General features: G+C 40.4%; 1 protein-coding gene across 1 annotated transcript; it reads left to right on the forward strand.

Moving 5' to 3' along the window:
• The first annotated feature begins 272 nt into the window (after positions 1-272).
• On the forward strand, positions 273-9,751 carry AKAP17A (A-kinase anchoring protein 17A). Its single transcript, XM_067296018.1, has 5 exons — positions 273-367; positions 743-1,952; positions 4,045-4,193; positions 6,041-6,281; positions 7,774-9,751. Exons 2-5 carry the CDS (start codon positions 1,191-1,193, stop codon positions 8,704-8,706), a joined length of 2,085 nt encoding a protein of 694 aa, XP_067152119.1. The 5' UTR covers positions 273-367; positions 743-1,190; the 3' UTR covers positions 8,707-9,751.
• The last annotated feature ends 9,647 nt before the right edge of the window (positions 9,752-19,398 follow it).

The raw sequence follows: 19,398 nt of genomic DNA on the forward strand, positions 1-19,398 counted from the left end.
TTTTAAAAACCCAGAGCCAGACTCCAACCGCCCTCACTCCCCTCCTACACACCCCGCCCCGCCGGTAGCCGCAGGGCTGCGCATGCGCCGCGCATGCGCCGCGCACGCGCGGAGCCCCGCCCCGCCGCCAGGTGTCGCCCGCTGGCGCCGCGGCCCCGGCGCTACCATAGAGATCGGCCCCGCCCCTTTGTCAGCCGGGACGCTCCCGGCGTACGCGGAAGCGGAAGCGGAAGCGGGCCTGGCGGCGCGCGGCGGGGGGCGCAGGAGGGATGGGTGCCGGCGTGCGGCCGTTTGCCGTGGGTCCGCCGCGCCGCGCTGCGCAGCGCCGGCTGCGGTGAGGCGTCGAGGAGGCGTCGAGGCGGGCGCGGTGAGTCTCTCCGTGGGGGTCGGAGGGCGGCGGGGTCGCCCCGCTGGGCTACGGGGCGGGGGGGCGCCTCGCTTTCCCCTGGGAAGCCGGCGGGGGAGGGGGGCAGTGGTGGCCTGGCCTGCCCCAGGCGGCTGCGGCCTCCCGCGCTGGCCGCGGCGCCCGGGGTTGCCCCGGCGCGGCCGCGCAGGCTGCTCGTTGCGCAGCCGGGCGTGCGGCCCGCGCGCAGGGGTCGCTCGCTGCTGTTTGGCTCTTGGCGCCCCGCAGCGTGGGCTGAAGGGCCCCAAACCTCGCAGTGCCGCTCAGGCCGCTCTGCGGTAGGCGCGAGGCAGGGAGGCTGCTGGCTGGAATAAAAGCGGTGTTCTTTTCTCGTTGCAGATACCTTACGAGTCTTTGTACTAGAGAGCATGGAGTCTGTCCTCAGTGCTCATCTGCAGTGGTTTATGTGTCAAGTAGACTTCGAGGCCGTGTGGCATCACTCCTCCTGTTCCTTCCTCCCTGAAAAGAGGGTAGCTGCTTTCTGAGCCATCGCATACCAACTTCATTCATTCCTAGATTGTCCTCAGCTTCTTGTTTTTTCTGAGGTCTTGCTGAGATTTAATTATTTTTGGGCTCAGATGGTTATAAAGTAATTTAAGATGCTCGTGCTACTCTGTTTTAACTCTCTAACTGACTTTTATATTAAGAGACATTGGTTTTACTTGGGAATGGTTAAATGTCCAAGGAATTCAATTCTTTAAGGATAAGGGCTGTTTTATTTGACATTTTTTGGCCTACAACTTAAACTTGCATCTTTATTCTTTTTATCCTATGCTTTTTCTGTGTTATGGCTGCTGCAACAATAGTTCATGATACATCAGAAGCTGTAGAGCTCTGTGCTCCTTGTGGGTTATACCTTAAGCCCATTACAAAAATGACCATCAGTGTGGCACTTCCTCAGCTGAAACAACCAGGAAAATCCATTTCGAACTGGGAAGTGATGGAAAGATTGAAAGGTATGGTGCAAACCCATCAGTTTTCCACTCTGCGGATTTCTAAAAGCACAATGGATTTCATCCGGTTTGAAGGAGAGGTTGAAAACAAAAGTTTGGTGAAGTCTTTTCTGGCATGCCTTGATGGCAAAACAATAAAGCTGAGTGGCTTCTCTGACATTTTAAAAGTCCGTGCTGCAGAATATAAGATTGACTTTCCTACCAGACATGACTGGGACTCATTTTTTCGTGATGCAAAAGATATGAATGAAACTCTGCCAGGGGAAAGACCAGATACTATTCATTTGGAGGGCTTACCTTGTAAATGGTTTGCAGCAAAGGATTCTGGCTCAGAAAAGCCAAGTGAAGAAGTTCTTATAAAAGTTTTCAAGAAATTTGGAGAGATACGTAATGTGGACATACCTATGCTGGACCCTTATAGAGAAGAAATGACTGGCAGAAATTTTCACACTTTCAGTTTTGGAGGCCATTTAAACTTTGAAGCTTATGTTCAATATCGGGAGTATGCAGGTTTCATTAAGGCCATGAATGCCCTGCGAGGGATGAAGCTGATGTACAAAGGTGATGATGGCAAAGCAGTGGCTTGTAATATAAAGGTGAGAACTGCAGACTCTTATATGATAACCCGTGTTAAAGAACAAATACAGCTAAAGTCCTGTGGAACAGCCATAATAGTATGTTAAAAGGAAAATGATAGAAAGAAGAAAAATGTGTCCTTTCAGACATAGAATGGGGGGGGGGTTGTTCTTTTGGGAATTTTTTGCTCAATGGAAGGACCAAATATATGAACATGACTTGTTAAATTCCATGATTAGTGGTTTTTGAAAATTAATACGTATCTGTAAGTATTGTCATTTCACTTAAAAATTCTAATTCTGAACAAGTTCAGACATATTTTGCTAGAAGGCTGACTTAAGTGAGTTGTTCTTTTGTGTACCACAAATGGAAGTTTTGGGGGAGAAATTCACAGCCTCCTGCATTGATAATGAGGTCTACCAGACAAGTGTCAGCATTCTGAAATTTAATAGCTTGTGGCCTATAAGACCTGTGGGATACACTATTAATCATGATTACTGTATTTCATGTACAGAAAGGAAGAAAAAAAATAAATCACATGTTAAACTGTAGCACAGTTTCCTCTGAATCCAGTATGTTGAATTCATAATATTTATATACCGAGGTTTCCAGATCTCTTCTTTTTATGTAACCCCATTGTCTTAGAAAACAGAAGTATGACAGGAGAGGACAACATGGTCTCTTCTGATGTAATGTCTATGAAAGTATGGCCTAAAGAAGACTTGCTCTGATATGCTTGGAGATTGTCCTCCCAGTTACATATCAGTTGAGTGAAGTGTTTGCTTACTTATTTCAGTGGGCTTAGTAGTCATTCATCAAATCAGGAAGTGTATTTCAGGAAAAAGCTCTACTATTTCTTTTTGTAATATGGGAACATGCAAATACTTATTTAAGTTTTATATTATTAAGTATAAGTAAAATACTATAATTTTTATCTTGTTACAAAGCTTGTCAGTTGGAGCATAGAAACTCTTTAGGCCTTAACTTTCTTATTTTCAAGGGGATGTGAAATTCAGACTGTCACTTACATGCACTGGATCAGGGTTCCCAAATTTAGTTTGCCCATGCAGGAGGAAGAATGCTTTCCTGGCAGCTGCCCTGGAGATTGATAGGAAAGAGAGAGGGCAATGTTTGCAACTGTGCTGTCAGGACAGATCTCCTTCATACAAGGTTACCATGCTGTATGACCCTTCCAACTTTGTTTCTCTTTGTCCGTCCTTTTAGTCTGTTACTGGAACATCCTTTTAGATAACAGTCTGAATGAATTAAACTGTGGAGTACATACTCTTTGTGCTGCGCCCCATGGTTCATATCTTCCACTGACTAGGGGGCCTGCGGGCGTATGGATCCCTGCCTGCCTGCATGTAGGTGGTATCTAGTATGGGAAATCAGGACACCAGGAGTGTGATGTGTGCTGGGGTCCTGTTCCAGCGCATGATCGATCAGGGCCAGAGTACACCCTTAGGTTCTGGAAGGCCCAGGTCTTATGGTCCAGACATATGTATCCTTCCTTTCGCTTGCATTCCTATAATCTCAAGCTTGTAGCCTCAGACAACAACACAGCGTAGCTTGGTTTGGGAGTCTTTGGGTTAAAATTGGTAGGGAGATGCTAAACCAGGTGTTAAATCTTTTAGAACTGTTGGGGGTTTTTTTTGTTTGTTTGTTTTTCCCACCTCCTGCTGAACTTAAGGTCCTCAGTGTGACACAGAAAGGGAGGCCTTTTTAAGGCCCAGTTCTACCTAGTGCTGCACAGTCCCCAATTGTATATGTGAATTGAAAGATGTCTGTATGTTCCTATTCTGACAAGCTGAAACCATTAGACAGCCAGGGCCTAAACTACACAGGGTTTACATTTAAAAGTCAGACACACACAAAAGTGTAAGCTGGTACCTAATTGTGCTAGTGTGCAGACATTTAAATTAAGAGACAGTTTCCAGTGTTTATAGTGCTCTGGAGCTCCCTCTGTTTTGAAGCAGTTTTTCTATTTCTGATGGTATGTGTCCTGTGGTTTGGATACCTTTCTACTAGATAAAGATGTGGTGGTTGTTGTGGGTTTTTTTGTGTGTTTGTTTTTTGTCAACTTAACACTGGTTTGAATTTTGTTCTATAAAGGTTTCTTTTGATTCAACAAAACACCTGAGTGATGCATCAATTAAGAAGCGCCAGCTTGAAAGGCAAAAGCTTCAAGAGCTTGAACAACAGAGAGAAGAACAAAAACGTAAAGAGAAAGAAGCTGAGGAAAAACAAAAAGAGGAAGAAAGGTAATTGTTGCTTATTGCTCTTTGATATATTTTTCATAATAAAGCAAACTGTTCCTTAATGACACTGTAAATACATAAGTACAGACATCTTAGCACGAGATTTTTCTTTTCAAAGGAAGTTGTCATCTTTGAAGTTTTTCTGAAAGCTGATGTTACAAAGCTCCAATTATAGCAAGCAAATAAAGATGGCAATACTGATTTGAGTTAATAGGTGTAGTCTGTAGTTTGACGTTAGGTGTAATGAAAATATTGTAGATCCGGAAACATTGAGATAAGCAAGTGTTTACAATTAGCTTTAATTTCATTTTCTAAATGAAAATTGCAGTCGTCTTCGAGGATAATACTTAAGGCCCCTTTATCTTGAGTGTCCTACAAAATATTTAATTAAAAAAGTATAATTTCAGTATAATAAAAAAGGTAAAGTCCAGGTCAAATGCACTTGTATCTAATAGCTGTGAACTTCTGTGTTTAAATGATGTAAGTTTTTGCGAATTTGCAGTGTATTTTTCAGGCTGTAGGTAGTGCAATTTGGAGCTGAGGTGACCAAAACTAATTTTGATGTTTCAGTGGAATTGAATAGCCCTTATCATAATACCTGTGTTTTCTAGTAATTCCATGTAAAGTGACCCATTGTCTTAGCTGCCTTTTGAGTGTTAGAGTAAAATGAGTAATTTTGGAAAAGATATTTGCCAACAGTTATAAAGCCCTCTTAGTTTGTCTTATTAAATGTAGTGGCTGATATCTGCATTTTTATATCACCAGTTATGCATGAAGCAGTAGTAAAATTATATAAAAATAGGAAAAAAAAAGACAATTGTTCATTTCCTCGCAATAATCAGAATCTCAGTTTTTTCACTATATACAAGATAGAAGTTCATAATTCATAATTTACTTTCTTAGCATGTGGCAAATATATCACAAGATTGCTGCTTGCTTACCTCTGCTTCTGGGTTGCATTAGAAAATAAAAGATTTGTGGGGATTTTTGTTTGCTAGTAACTGTGGTGCTTTGTTAGTTCACGTGCAAATATGGCTTAGTTATTGACAAGTTACAGAAAGCAAACTAACTGTCCTGGTGATGTCTTACAAGCATATTGCCTCTGCAAAATAGGATTTGATTATAATACAGGTTAATGCAATTTTCTTTTTCTAAAGTGAGTTTAGTAAGGCTAGCACTGAATTTTCAGCTCTGAAGGCTGAAGTCTTCTATACCCTGAAAAGTTCTGTGTAGGTAGCAACAACACAAACTTCCATACGCTGTCACATAATGTGCTTCTACCTGATGTGGAGGGACTACTTGTAAGGGTGAGAGGAGTTCAGTGTCTGTGCCCTGGCTGGTACTGGATTTCTGAGGCTACAAGACCATAAGCTGCAGTGGTTGAAAGCTTCACTGCTTGGAAGCTGTTGTATCCCTAAGCTCAGTTCTGCTACAGTTGCTGAAGTGAAGCACTTAAACTGAGTGAGAGCAGTGTGATCCTTTTGAGGAAGAAGAGTTCAGGGATTAGCAGACTTGAAGATGAACAGGTTGTAAACAAGTTTTTTTTTTTTTTTTTTTTAACTTACATGTGTGTAAATGTAATTCCAAGAGCTGGAAAATTACCTAATATATAGTTCTGAAGAAAATGTGCATTGTAATGTAATGACTTAATGACTGATTGACTTTATAGACATACATTGATTGCCCAGCTGCCTGGTGCATCACTGTTGTGGTCTCATTGGTTTAAAAAAAAAAGATTTTTGTTTTAGCCATGTTTCATGTTTGGATTATAACTTCTTTTTAAATATTGACAGCCTTATTTCACCATCATAAGTAATTGTTAAAAAGTAAAAATATGAATCTCTTTTTAGGAAGCAAAGAGAGCTTGAAGAATATGAGAAAGAGAAAAAAAGAGAAGAAAAGTTGCGCAAGAGAGAGCAGAAACAGAAAGATCGTGAAGTTCGAAGAAACAAAAAGCAACTTGAAAAAATACAAGCTGAAGAGCAGAAAAAACTGCAAGAGAAGATAAAGCTGGAAGAAAGGAAGCTCCTGTTAGCTCAGAGAAATCTTCAGTCCATTAGACTAATTGCAGAACTGCTAAGCAGGGCAAAGGTAACTTCAATATTTATTTCAGAAGCTAATGAAGAACCCAGCAGAACAAAGCCTTTTACTGACTTGGGGGAGGAGCAGAGGGAGTGCTATTCATTAAACAGCAGATTTAGTACCTCTCCAACTGCTGTTCCTTAGACCACAAATTCGAAACTGTGCAATGAAACAGTATTTCTCCCTTTCTAAAAGATGCACATGTACATAAAGTGAAGAGTGAACTTGAACCTGTAGTCCCAAATAACATTTTTCAGCATGTAAACTAATTGGCAGGCTTGCTCTTAAGTCCAGAATAAGAATGTGTAAGCATGATAAAGTAAATTAAACACAGAGGATAAGATGTGAAACTCCCAATTACTAATTTCAGTTTTGATGCTGTTTTCCTTGTGGCCTTCAGCAGTTCCATCAACTACTCTTTCCAATTAGAGAGAATGGAGTTTCATTAGATGATGTTTGAAAATGTGCAGAATGTACATTTTTCTCTACAAAAAAGTACTATCAGCTAAGGCTTTGAATGTTACAATCCTTTCTCTCTACTGGCGTTGCTGTTATCTTTCAATAAAACCGGATATAATTTGCTTAAGACTTTGAAGTCATATTGGGGTAGTGTAATTCATGTTAAGGTGTGTGGGGTTTTTTTTTGTTTGTTTTTTTTGTAGTAATGCAAAAGGGTATGGCAAAACACCCTTATATTCCTTGATGCCAGTATATCTCAGGACTAGTTTTGAATTAGAGCTCATATGGTGCTGTGTGGTCAGTTACATGCTAGGAGAGGGGAGAAATACTCTGCAGCTGTTCTAACTTTCCAGCTGTAAAATAGAGACACTGTTTAATACAATAGTCATGTGTTTCATTCACTCCCAGAATTTTGAGGACTGCACTGAGCTGGTTTGTCTGGGGCAGAATAAAAAATAAATGTTTAAACCTTGTTTTTTAGCATCATGAATTTCTAAAGTGGTTGACAAAATGAAAATCAATTTTTGTATAATATGCATGTGTTTAATGTTTGTTACCTTTTATGGCCACATTGTGAAGTGATCTGTGAATCACAGATTGCAGAGCTCTAAGAGAAAGTCTTATGTTCTATATTTTTCTTCATGTTTTATATTTGACTAAAACCTTCAAGTGTTGACCCTGAGAAATGTATTTCAGTACTTCAAATTCCACATGTTGTTCTAGCTTGTGTTACACTTGTCAGATAAAGTTTAGTCTTTATGGCTCCTTAATCTTTGCATTGTGAAACTGCCAAGAGAATTTAACATTTACAAGAGTTTGTGGATTAATATTAATGTTTTGTCTTATGGTGGTTGTATGTTAGAGCATTCTTTTTTCTTGGGGGGGCAGGGGGACACTTATTTTGAGAGTCTTAAGTTCCTTATGTAAGACACTGTTTTCTTGCCAAATTACTGCTTTCATGTTACAGTACAACTTTGGAAAGACCAGTAGGTTTACAAATACTTTCTCATTTACTCTCACCTTTCTTTTGACTATCTTTCAGACGGTAAAGCTTTTGGAGCAGGAACATAATGAAGAAAAGATCCGTCTTCAGCAGTTAGAGGAGAGACGAAAGCTACAGGAGGCTGAGCTCAGACGTGTGGAAGAGGAAAAAGAGAGAGCACTGGGACTGCAGAGAAAAGAAAAGGAACTGAGGGAGAAACTACTAAACAATCTTCTGAGCAAGCAAATGGATGCAGCTCATCAAAACAGAGAGGAAACAGAAGCATCTCAGTCTGGTTTGCTAAAAACTGCTGGTGGTGTTCCACACACTGTGTCATCCAGCTGCATCACTTCTACCTCGGGGCAAGCTGTTGCAGGCAAACTAGCTCCAGGCTGTCAGAGAAAAGCAGTATCCCCTGAGAGTATAAATACTCAATGCAAGTACTTGAATGGCAATATTCATGACAGAGGTCACATCAAGGAAGGCCAGAAACTTCATACTGCAAACTCTGAGAGGTGTTCTGAGAAAAGAAGTTCAGGAGTGCTTTCATGTATTCCTGTCAACAACCAGCAGCAGAAGAGCGTCTCTAGCTATGACCAGAATACGTGCAGGAAGGACTCGCACTGTGAGCAGAGCAAACGTAGCACAGAGTCAAGGAGAAGAAAGAGCCGTTCGTGTAGCAGCATAAACACTGATGAGAGTAAGGGTAAAAGAGAGAGGAGCAAATACAGAAGAGATGTGAGTTATCAGGATGAAAAGCGCAGGAAAGAAAGGAGGTTTTATAAACACTCTAGCAGAAGTTACAGTCCTCGACGAAGCTATAGTCCTCGCCGAAGAAGTGTAAGCCCCAGACGTTCCCGTTATAGAAGAACTCGCAGTAGGGAACGTAAAAGGGACAAAAGAGAGAGAAGTCATAGTCGCAGAAGTGTGAGCAAGAAACGAAGATATCGGAGGAGATCACTGAGTAAGCAAAGGAGTACTTGGAGTGGGTAGTAGAGGCCTTGGCCATTTGGAAAGGCTGTGGTTGGACACAAGGGCCAGAAAGTTGTAAACCAGACCTCATCGGTGTGACTACTATAGAAAACACTTGTTTCAACCAGTGTCTAACTTGCATCCAGTTCCTGAAACCAAGAAAATAGATGCCTGATTTTGTTGAAGTTTCTTTGTGCTTTGTTGTCTCTTTCTAGGTTTTTCCCATAATGTAGGTATAGCCACCTGTGCTTGAGTTCATATAGTGCTAAAAGCTGACCTGTTTTCTCGATTTTCGATTTTTTTAAATCTTTTTTTTTAGTTCATTTAGTTTTTCATCTCTTTATCACCTAATTGGGATCAAGAGGTACATGGGTGTCAGTTATAGGAACTCCAGGCGTGACAAGCTATTACATATACACAGATATAATATAAAATGCTTTCCGGTGCACTCAAATCACATGTAACAAAGTAGAGGTTTTGCTGATTGAGCCAGTGAGCCATACTTTTGTATAGTTCTTAAAACTGACTATGAAGATGCACAGGATATCTTTTAAACTGCTGTGATTCCTTCATTTATCTGTATGGTGCCAAACTTTGTGGCCCAAATTATACTGGCATGTAATGCCATTTATATAATAATTCTTTCCATGTAAGAAAGGCACATTGATGTAGGAAGTAAGAAGCAGTGGTAAAATGGTTGAAAAGTTGTTCTGTTATTTTGTTGACATATTTGGCTTTGTAATTACTTCAGATGACAGAGAGTCACTTGAAGCATTTTTTTCAGGTACGTACAGAGCTAGCAATTGCCTTTTGAAAGGGGCCTTCTTGCTAAATTATTTTTACTTGCGGTGTTGGAAAGTAAGGCTGCAGTGTCTCTTGTTAAATCCATTTAAGAATACTTTTGCTTCTAAAATGCAGCTCAGGAATATTAAAAGCTATAACATTATAGTGGAAGAGTTTATTTTGCCTTTTTATGGTAAAACTTAAAACAATCTGTTTCCAGTGAACTGAAATGGCTGTTTTCATATGTCAGTATATTAAAATCTGCAGAAGTATCATATGAAAACCTGTTTGGTGTTTCTTGAAAAAATCCCTTGATAACATGTTTGGATAATGAGGTTCAGCCACTCTTCTTGATGGTCCTGTGATGTACAGCTATGTCAAATGTTAATTTGGCAGGGTGTGTGTTTTTTACCTACAGCTTTCAAATGCCATCTTCCTCACACTGATGCAAAAAATCAAGGTGCATCCCCTTCCTGGAGTGCCTGAGCAGCACATTTTCCTCAGCTTGGTTCCCAGCTGGCTGAATTTGACTGTGCTGGATCTATAAGGGTTTATTTCATACTAGACTATGTTGCTGAAATCTTTGTAGTCTCTAGCTGCAGAAAGAAAAGATAGACATTCTTTTCTCCTCCTGGTAATTCATGTTTTTAAAGCCCACCAATTAATTTCATCACCTTTCAAGTTTTCGTAGACTTCTGTGAACTGCACTAATATCTTGGAGGCTGAGACCTGGATTGATTTATCTAATCATTTCTACACCATTAACTTCTTGAATTCTAAGCAGTTGTCTTCTATGGAGAGTTCATGTTTCCACAGTCTTTTTTAAAATGTTAAAATCCTGTCTGCCTGAACATAAGTTCATCTTTGGTAATGATAAAGCTAAAATCCAATCTAATGTTGATTGAGTGTTTGATAAGGCTTGTAGAACACCTGTTTGTGATGCTGCTTAGTCTGCTCTTAAGTACTGACACACCATCCCGGTAACTTCCTGTCCAAATACCACACATTAAAAGGTGTATTATTCTCTCTGCGGTCCTGTCAGGGACTGAGCTAATGGCTGTCAATAGCAATGTCTTTGAGCTCAGGATTAGGAGTCTTACTAGTATAGTATTTCAGTATATTCTGTGGATTTCCCCTGGGGTCAGCTTGTTGCGTGGGGCTCTTGATGCAAAATAAACTTGATAGAAGTAACAAGGGAGATTGTAGTTTATAATGTCTGGAATGCAGACATGAATGCAGTGTCATTGCCAAGTCTGGAAGCAGCTAAGGCAGTAGCAGTCACCAGAAAGTGTTTCCAAGTGCTGCTGGAAAAGTCCAACAGCTTTGTTAGTTTATGTGGAAAATATGGCAGTGCTTGGTGCCTTCTCTGGAGTGAAAGACTATTAAGAGCAGGCTTGATATTCCTCCCCCCCTGTCCCAAATGATTATATTCCACAAGCTTCTGTGATGTCTAGGGCAATTGCTGAGGCTGGAGAAGATAAATCTAGACTGGGAGGGAGGGTTCTTTCCCTAATAGCTTCTTACTGAGACAGTCTTAGCTGTTAAATTGCTAATCATTTAACCTAGCACACCATATCCAGTATTGGTTTCATATAATGTCCTGGAAGTGCAGTAATGTAAGGTAACTGGTTTGTTTTTTTTTTAATAGTGTTCAACCAAACTGATTTTTTTTTTAATGGCAGCTTTGGGAAAAGCCAAAAAAGCTACTTACAAATGCTTATTTTTCAAAATGCAGAGGGAATGTGGGAGAAGTCTTCTTTCAGTTGGCCAGCCAACTCAACCCAACCCAATCAAAACCCTTTAAAGCTCCTACTAGTTCTTGAAGTAGCCCAGTAAATGCTCAATGCAGTTTTATCTAGTCTAACACTTAGCAGTTTCTGTGTTCTCAAAGTTCTCCAAATGTCTCCAAAATGTTTTCACTACTGAAGCCCCTGAAATGGACTGCATGGTGTGTGTGTTTGGGGGGGGGGGGTTCTTCCTCTCTTCCAGACCTCTACCTCAGGGAGCAGTGTCAGTCTGTTTGAGGAGTGTTCTGGCTTCATATTACTGCTTTAGAGATTTCAGAAACAAATTAATTGATCTGCCAGGTGTTCCCTTGACTTAGTGGCTAGCTCAAATGCCAAATATGGGTGAGCTGTTTTACGATCATACAACCACTCTACTTGAAATTCAACTTTTTTTTTCTTAACCATTCTATGAAGGTACAGACTGTCAGTCACTTAGATGCACAGTGACGTGGACTCCAGAAAAATTATGATCCTACAGTGACCTGGGCTGCAAGATAACTCTGTGCAAGCTCACTGACTGGTGTGGTGCATCTTTTTAGGCAGTCTCATGTCTATTCCCTAGATAAAACTTGCTCTGTTATTTCTCTTAGTAACCCAGGACTAGACATGTTCTAGTCCAGCTGGCCATGTATGGGCTTGATATTATGCCCATAGTTCAATGCTGTCATGCTGCAAGTAGCCTGCTACAGTGCAGAGCAGCTGGTCAGTTTAAAAGCCATTCAGGTATCTTTCCACAGCTCGGGTCTGTTTGCTGGCAGTAGTGTGGCTGTATTCCAGAATAGCAGTGGGTACCACCATGTTTGTCTTCCATTGTTGCTTTCCAAAGTCTTCATTAATGATGGGCTTTTAACTGCAAGGAAGCTTGAAGAGAATTTAAACTCTCCTCTTCTAATACTGTCTCAAATACAAATTATGCCCTGCCCAACATCATTTATTCAGGTTTTTATTTTGGCTGAGGTGCGTGTTTACACTACCGCAAAATCTTCACTGATGCAATATGCTGAAGATTATTATTTCTAATAGTAATCAATTGCTCTTTGTTCCATACGGATTGTGAGTCAGTACATCTCTAAGAAATACCTTCTGGGAGTCTGTTTTTCAAAAAAAGCACCTAGCACACCAGCAAGGCCACATATCGGCTTCTAGAAACCTAAGCACTTTGGTTACTGATATTTTTCCTCCTCTGGAAGAATACTGTGATGCTGAATTCTTAAATCTAACCTGATTGCGTGAATATGTAAGACTAACTTTCAGGAGCTGACTAGCTAAAAGCAGATAAAATTAGTAGATTTATTTTCTTCCATTTTGGTGCATCTCTGTTAAGTGACTTTGATTTCATATAAAAAGACAGATATTTAATGTCTCTCCTTTGACATCTTAGATGCTTTAAAACTGTCTTTTTTGAAATGAACTCCAAACTCTGATCAACAAACTTTAGTCTAATTAACAAACCAGTTCCAATAATCCACACAACTGGGTATGTTATTTAGTAAATTTACAGCACTTAAAGTGTTGCAGTTACAGGTTCTGATATGAATGTCAAGGAAGCTGAAGAGTATAAGGTTAAGCAACTAATACTTATCAAAGACAAACCAAAATAGCAAATAATTTTGAAACAATGAGTTTATGTTGGTATGGTTGAGTATTAGACAGTCTGGCTAGCACCTATGGCTACTCTGATATCTTTGCTTTCAGGCTGTTAGCTGCTAGAAATCCAACTATTAGAATGTCTGCAAAGCTATCTGAATATTTTACGTTGGTTATGTAATTCTCATCAACCATTTTTAGTAGTAACCTGACTCTCAATGTTTTGGTCTTCCTGAGTTGCATGTTACCTTTTTTCATTGCCTCAAAGTTACATATCTTATTCCATTTGACTGTCAATATTCAGATTTCTTTTCCTGGGGAGTAACTTGGAGCATATATTTTTTTCACAATTTGTATCAGAAAATCAAGGGTCTGGATGAGCAAGACTGTAAATCTTTGTTTCTTCACCCTCAGTTAATTTACTGTTTGAAAAGTTGGAGCCTGGGTGTCAGCTTTCATCTTGACTGAAGATATGGCAGCCCCAGGAGTACAGGGTAGAGATGGGGAAAGAGCTCCTTGAAGATGCAGGAAATCCTCAGTACAAGTAATTCCTCCAGAAGTGTTAAGCAAGTTGCATAAGTGAATTCATTTTTCTTCCCGCTTTCAGAATCTGTAACTCTTCACCTGCTGCTGCGGGGCCAAGGGGTCATATAGTTCCCAGCTTCTTGCTCTGTGTTCAGGCAGCCATACCTGTCATTTCATTCTATAACTTGAAGGCCAACTTTTGATGTTGCTAGGTAAAGTTCAGGCTCACTTTTTATTATTGTGCTTTTCTCCTTCAGAAGCAGTGGAAAATCGCCTAAGTGAGCAGGGCTGGCATGGAGTAAATAGTGGGAGAATCCCATTAGACCGTGGATCTGGCAACTGCATGGTACAGCACTGTTGTTGACTGCTGGAAAGCCTTAGCAGTGGTGAAGAAAACCTCTGAGCCCAACTCCACCTACTGACTCCCCGGAATGGCTCAGGATTTTTTCGTGCCCTGATGCTCTAGCTCCTCTTGTGGAACTAAGGACAAGTCAGTCATGCGATGGGACGGGAAGAGAGTTTTTTCAGTTGTAGGGATGCAGCTTTCTTCCTGTGCTTTGCTCCAGCAGAGATTTCACATCTCTTGCCACAAAAGAGAACAATGTCGCCCTTTTGTCCTCATAGCGGTGCCAGGAGGATAAGGTGGTGCCAGCGGGAACCACCTTGTCTGCAAGAATGTGTATGTAGTATGCTGAAGAGTATAAGCCATCTAATGATACAAGGCAAAGTGTGACCTCTCTGTGTTTGAGAATGATGGCCCTGGTCAACAAAGATCTCTTGTAGCATGGTCTGAGCTGAAGGGGAGGGGGAAGATTGCAGGTCAGAGCTCCCGAGCTTCTGTGTGTTCTTCAGGAGCTGGTGTGTGCTGTCCTTGTGTGTGCTGCTGCCTCTCTGTGGCTGTTTGCACGTGCAGTTTGTAACAGATTTCCTGCAGTCCTTCTCAAACAGAAAAACATGAGCTCAGAGGGGGTAAGAAATCCAAGCTCCTGTAGCTATAGTCAGTGTTATCACATATTCCTGTTCTGACCCTTAAAGAAGAATGCCTTCTCCCCTTCCTGTCTGAGGGCTGTTGTGTCTCTGCACTTATCAACCTTTCAGCCTGCAATTTCCTTTGTATCTCTTGGCCTCAACCTACACTAGGTGACTCAGAAAGCAGCTTTTTCAACAGGAACTAGGGTTTCCCACCAGAAAGTAAGGCAAAGCCCTCCTAGGTTATTATGGGTGCTTTCCAGCTGCTAATACTGTGGTAAAGAAATTTGGATAATATCAATTACTTCTGGCAATACAACTAGTATATTACTAATAAGTAGTTACTGAAGCCATGACCATATCCATATTTCTTCTAATTGATCATTACTTTTGTAGAGTAGGCTATTTGATGACCTAGGACAAGGATATATGTATAATTAGGTTGTGGTAATAAAAACATTAGATATATTATCTGGAAGCTTCATCTTGAAAGTTGTTAGAGAAAATGTAAATTTTGGCAGCTCTCCCAAAGTTACAAACACAGGATTGTCCCAGGGAACCAAAGGGTATAAACACAAGCCAATAATAGTTAATCACTGATTAATACTATCTGGACATCAGACTAGTGGAAGCCTTAGGGCAGTACTTGAATAAGTGTAGGACTGCGTAAGAAACTATTGCAGCTTCTCATGTTTGACAGCATACACAGAGATGTTATGTTCTATGCAAGGGAGCAGTTAAACAAGCTAGTTTGGCAGGTGCCTTACTTCATAACTGGGTATGCAGAATTCACTAATGATGTCTTGCATTGCTATACACCTACATATTATTTCATTATAATTAAAAGGAAATATCTCTATTGCGTGAGTTTTTGGTCTGGTATCCCGCTTTCGAGGACTGGTTATAATTCGGATGCAACACCCATTTCCTTAAGCTTATGATGCATTTTGTTGATCCTGTGAATGTGTTATTTACAGAATGTATCTTCTGCTTTCGCACAATAAATTCGCAAAGATGTCTGTAGAGTGTATATAAAGCAGCAATGGAACCAGTTGCACTTGATCCTTGCTTCAGAATTGAGTATGCAGAAATGATCCCTCTGGTATCTTGTATTCCTACATGAGTAAGTATTATTTTACTGTTTTTAAAAGCAAGTGTATCTCTGTTTTTTGTACTTGGTCTGGTACTGTGTTCTCAAGGCTTGTTTGAAACTGTATGCACAGTCCTTTCTTTAGTCATGGTACAGAAAATGCTTTTGGCCTTGTTCTCCCTCACATGCCTTATCCCCTGAATGCAACTCCTGCTGCCTCACAATAAATTCATAGGTTAGTTCAAACAAATCCTTTGCTATAGGAGTAGGTTAAAAAAACTTTTGCAGGCCTTAGACTGCCTGGTTAAAACCAGTTTTGAATTGATACCTAATATAGTCTCATTGCACTGCAGCGGCTGCAAAGTGACCTCTGGATAAACCTGGTCTGGGCAGGATGCTCAGGAGTGCTTTCTTTGAAACTAGACTATTTATAGGATGGCACGAATGGATAACCTCGTTGGGGTGCTACAGTTGCTTCCATCTAGCCAACTCCATCTGCCAACCAAGTGCCTGACAGAACTGGTCACCTGGGTCTTCCCTGCAGTTCTGTGTGCAACTCTGTTCATGTGCGTGTAAGTGCTCTGAGGAATTGCCTAGTACAAGGAAGTACTAGCAATGCCTATTGCTTTCTACCTTAATTGGTAAAGAGAAGGGCAGCAAAGTCTCTTCTCGTCACTGCACCAGACAGGGCTTGCAAGCAGTATAGGGCTGTAACAAATGTCCGAGGTGAGCTACCAAGGGAAAGGGCTGTAGGGGTGCTTGTACCTGCCAAGCTGGAGTGAGGCTTCCCTCTGAAGTTCTCTTTCAAAGCAACAAAGGAGAGGAATGACAGACTGGCAAGTATGAAATGGCCTATGCAAAGACAGTGGTGTGTCCCCTTGCTACCCTTGTGATATTTGATAGAGCAAGCTGTTTCCAGCATGAAAGCCTGCCTCAACTGCTGTCCCACTTGGTTTTCTTTTTGCTTTTCTCTCTCTCTCTCTCTTTTTTTTTTTTTTTTTTTAACTTTCAGCCTGTACCATTTTTTAGCTAGCAAACCTGTCTGACCTCATGTAGCTTATGCCGCTTTTCCACAGGGACCTTCTTCTGACACGGATCTTAATGACTGGCTATTTGGTTGAAATACTTGTTGAGGGGTTCTCTGCAGGCCAGGAAGTTAACCCAAGGAAATCTTTGGATTACTGGTGTTACTCTTAAAAGACATTCTCAGTCAGAGTTCTTACTAAAGGGAAAACAGAAGCCAAGGGAGGATCTTTTCAGAGATTGAGTTGGGTATATGGGATTTCCTGCCTGCTCCAAATGTCTGCCAGTAGTACATGTGATGTAAATGTAAAAACTAAAATTAGTCTCAAAATCTGAAAGAAACTATACTCATGTTGCTAGGGAAACACATCTATTGTAAAACATGAGAAGGGTTATAAAGAAGAAAATGAAAAGTTTGTATAAACTGGACATTCTGTGTCAAAGAAAAATATGATACTGAGTAATTGGGCTTGTTAGGATCCTTAAAAAAAAAAAAAAGGCACAAACTGAATTATCTTCATGAAATTTTCGACCAGCTCACAACTGATTTACCCTGGGCATGCTTAGAGGCTTAATAATGATAGTGGGCATAGTGGTTTCCATACTGACATTACTAAAACTCATTATCCTCGTCACTTCCCTGAGATTTGTCCTTGTTGCTTATAAGGAAAACTGCATATGTAAAAATGTGGTGTTACTTGTCATTTCTCACTGGCAGGCACATTAATTTCACTTTAAATCTGCTTTGTTCTTAGATCACTTTTAACTTTGTAATATTATGCAAAAATGATGTAACTATTTTTTGTGTAGTATTTGTTTGTAGTGAGTCACTGAAGCAAAGATGAGTTCAATCATCAAAACAGAGCCTTGGAGATATAATAAAGTAACAGCTTTAGACTGTGCGTGATTTAAGTGCTATGACAAAAAACCTTGATGGTGTTTTCAGGGAAAGAAATCAATTGCAATTTCATTTTCACAAATGCATGTGTAGAATAAAAGAAGCTTAGACATTAAGCCTCAGCAACAGTTTATTTGGAAACAGCAACAGACTGTGTGTGTGGCTTCTCATCAGTATGGTGTGGGTTATCTGCAACCATCCTCCTCTGCATCTCACTGCTGGTAGTAATCCCATTAGATGATTATATCTGATGTCCTCAACAGACAGATTTAGTCATAATAAAAAAGTACTTCAGGCAGGTTTAATCAGCTGTGTGGTCATTTTATAACCAGAGCCTCTCTTACCCTAAGCCTTATTCTTAAGTAAAGTGAATTTGTGCCCTGCAGGGACACCCGAGTCTATTAATTGTGCACTTAACCATCTGGTTATTTAGACAAAGCTATAAAAATTAAGGGTTGAACATTTCCATACTTAGATGTATCTTTAATGTAGCTGTACTAAATGTCACTGTAATATCTGATTATGCCTCTGTGGCTGAACCATTTGAAGAAAGCAGTCTATAAGCTGGTGAGCAGCAGCTAGCTCTTACTGGAGTTGTTTTGTTTAGCTCAAGTGAAGAGAAATCTGTACTTCGGTTCTGAGAGTATTTGCTTTCAGTGCAGATGATGGCCTGGATCTTAATGGCTGGTATGAAATCAGTTACCCCGGGAACAGGGAATCTTTATTCTTGTGCAAAATGCCACCAATTTGCTGTGGTGTTTCTCAGTAGCAGGCAGAGTTGCAGAACTGGCCTTTGTCAGAAAAGTATTTTTGCCTTCCTACAGCTAAGATTTTGGCTAATGATTTTTAATCTAAGAGCAATTTATTCCTTGTATTTGGAGGATAGGAAAAACTACTAGGGGAAAGCAGTTGACCTTGCTGTCTATATGGACAGAGAGCGAAAACTTTTAGAGGTTTCTTCCTCTGTAGAATTGTCTTTGGAATGGATTTGGCAAACTGAAAGAGTTATAGCATATTCAGTAAGAAGGGTTATAGATCTGGGCAAATGAATGAACCTTTACAAAATCACGCCTAGTGCATATGCAGAAGGAGGTTGCTAATTAGAAACTGTGATAGTGCAGTAACCTAGACATGGGGGTAGGTGGGGAAGAGGTCCATTATTAACGTAGGTATGCACTTGAACCTGTAGTCCAGGTTTTTCCTTCAGAGAAACCTTGTCTCAGTAAGTGCAAGGTGCGCAATGACTGAAGCACAGATTTCAGTCATTCTTAGAGAGGATTGTTGTGATCTCCAGGACCCACAGTACAAAATAGACGGAATATTAGCATATAAACTGTACAGAGCTGTGAAGTGTGTTGCATTAGTTAGGCAGTAGCAATGTAATTATAGGCTATATTGTTCAAGAGGAGAGGTTCTGAGTATTTTTACAGTTTGGGGTTTGCTGTAATGTTTTTATGCTCAGACCTAATATTTCAGCACCATGGGAGACCCCATGGTTTTAGAACGCAAAAAAAATGCTGTTTATGAATCCTATGCAGAAGGAAAAAGGTTAAATAACTAGCATTCGACTAGCTAACTTCTACAACAAACTCTTGATTAGTTGTGAAGTAGATTGTTATTTCATTACTGGCTAAATTAAATTTAAAAAAAGTTGGCTGAAATTTAAGGATCAGTATAGAAAATTAGGTTCCACTATGTTATCTTATTGAGAATCTTATCTGTTAAGAAAGTTTTCCTGCATCCACAGTGTGGCCAGAAAGAACATCTGGAAAACTTCATACTAGCCTGATTGTTCTACAATGAGTCAGGATCAAAAGAGAATCATACAACCAGCCTTCAACAGCAGTGTATACGTACAACTCTATTTTCTAGGAAAGGAAGAGAGTACCTAAATATTGTGTTGGGGCAACATTGTAAAGTGCAAATCTTTAAAGATAAAGCTAAAACCAAGCTAAGACACACAAAACGTTGTGACCCATGTGTTAATCACTGTTGTATTGCTCAAGTTTCACCTCTTGTATTAACTGTATTGCTGAAGCATGGAGAAAAGC

The sequence above is a fragment of the Apteryx mantelli genome, chromosome 1, assembly GCF_036417845.1.
Source record: "Apteryx mantelli isolate bAptMan1 chromosome 1, bAptMan1.hap1, whole genome shotgun sequence".
NCBI lineage: Eukaryota > Metazoa > Chordata > Aves > Apterygiformes > Apterygidae > Apteryx > Apteryx mantelli.

What these genes read in the sequence shown, in the direction of transcription:
- AKAP17A (XM_067296018.1), top strand. Translation starts at nt 1,191, where the DNA reads ATGGCTGCTGCAACAATAGTTCATGATACATCAGAAGCTGTAGAGCTC. An exon ending in CAGTGGCTTGTAATATAAAG is followed by an intron (nt 1,953 to 4,044) that starts GTGAGAACTGCA and finishes TGTTCTATAAAG; the next exon opens with GTTTCTTTTGATTCAACAAA. An exon ending in AAACAAAAAGAGGAAGAAAG is followed by an intron (nt 4,194 to 6,040) that starts GTAATTGTTGCT and finishes ATCTCTTTTTAG; the next exon opens with GAAGCAAAGAGAGCTTGAAG.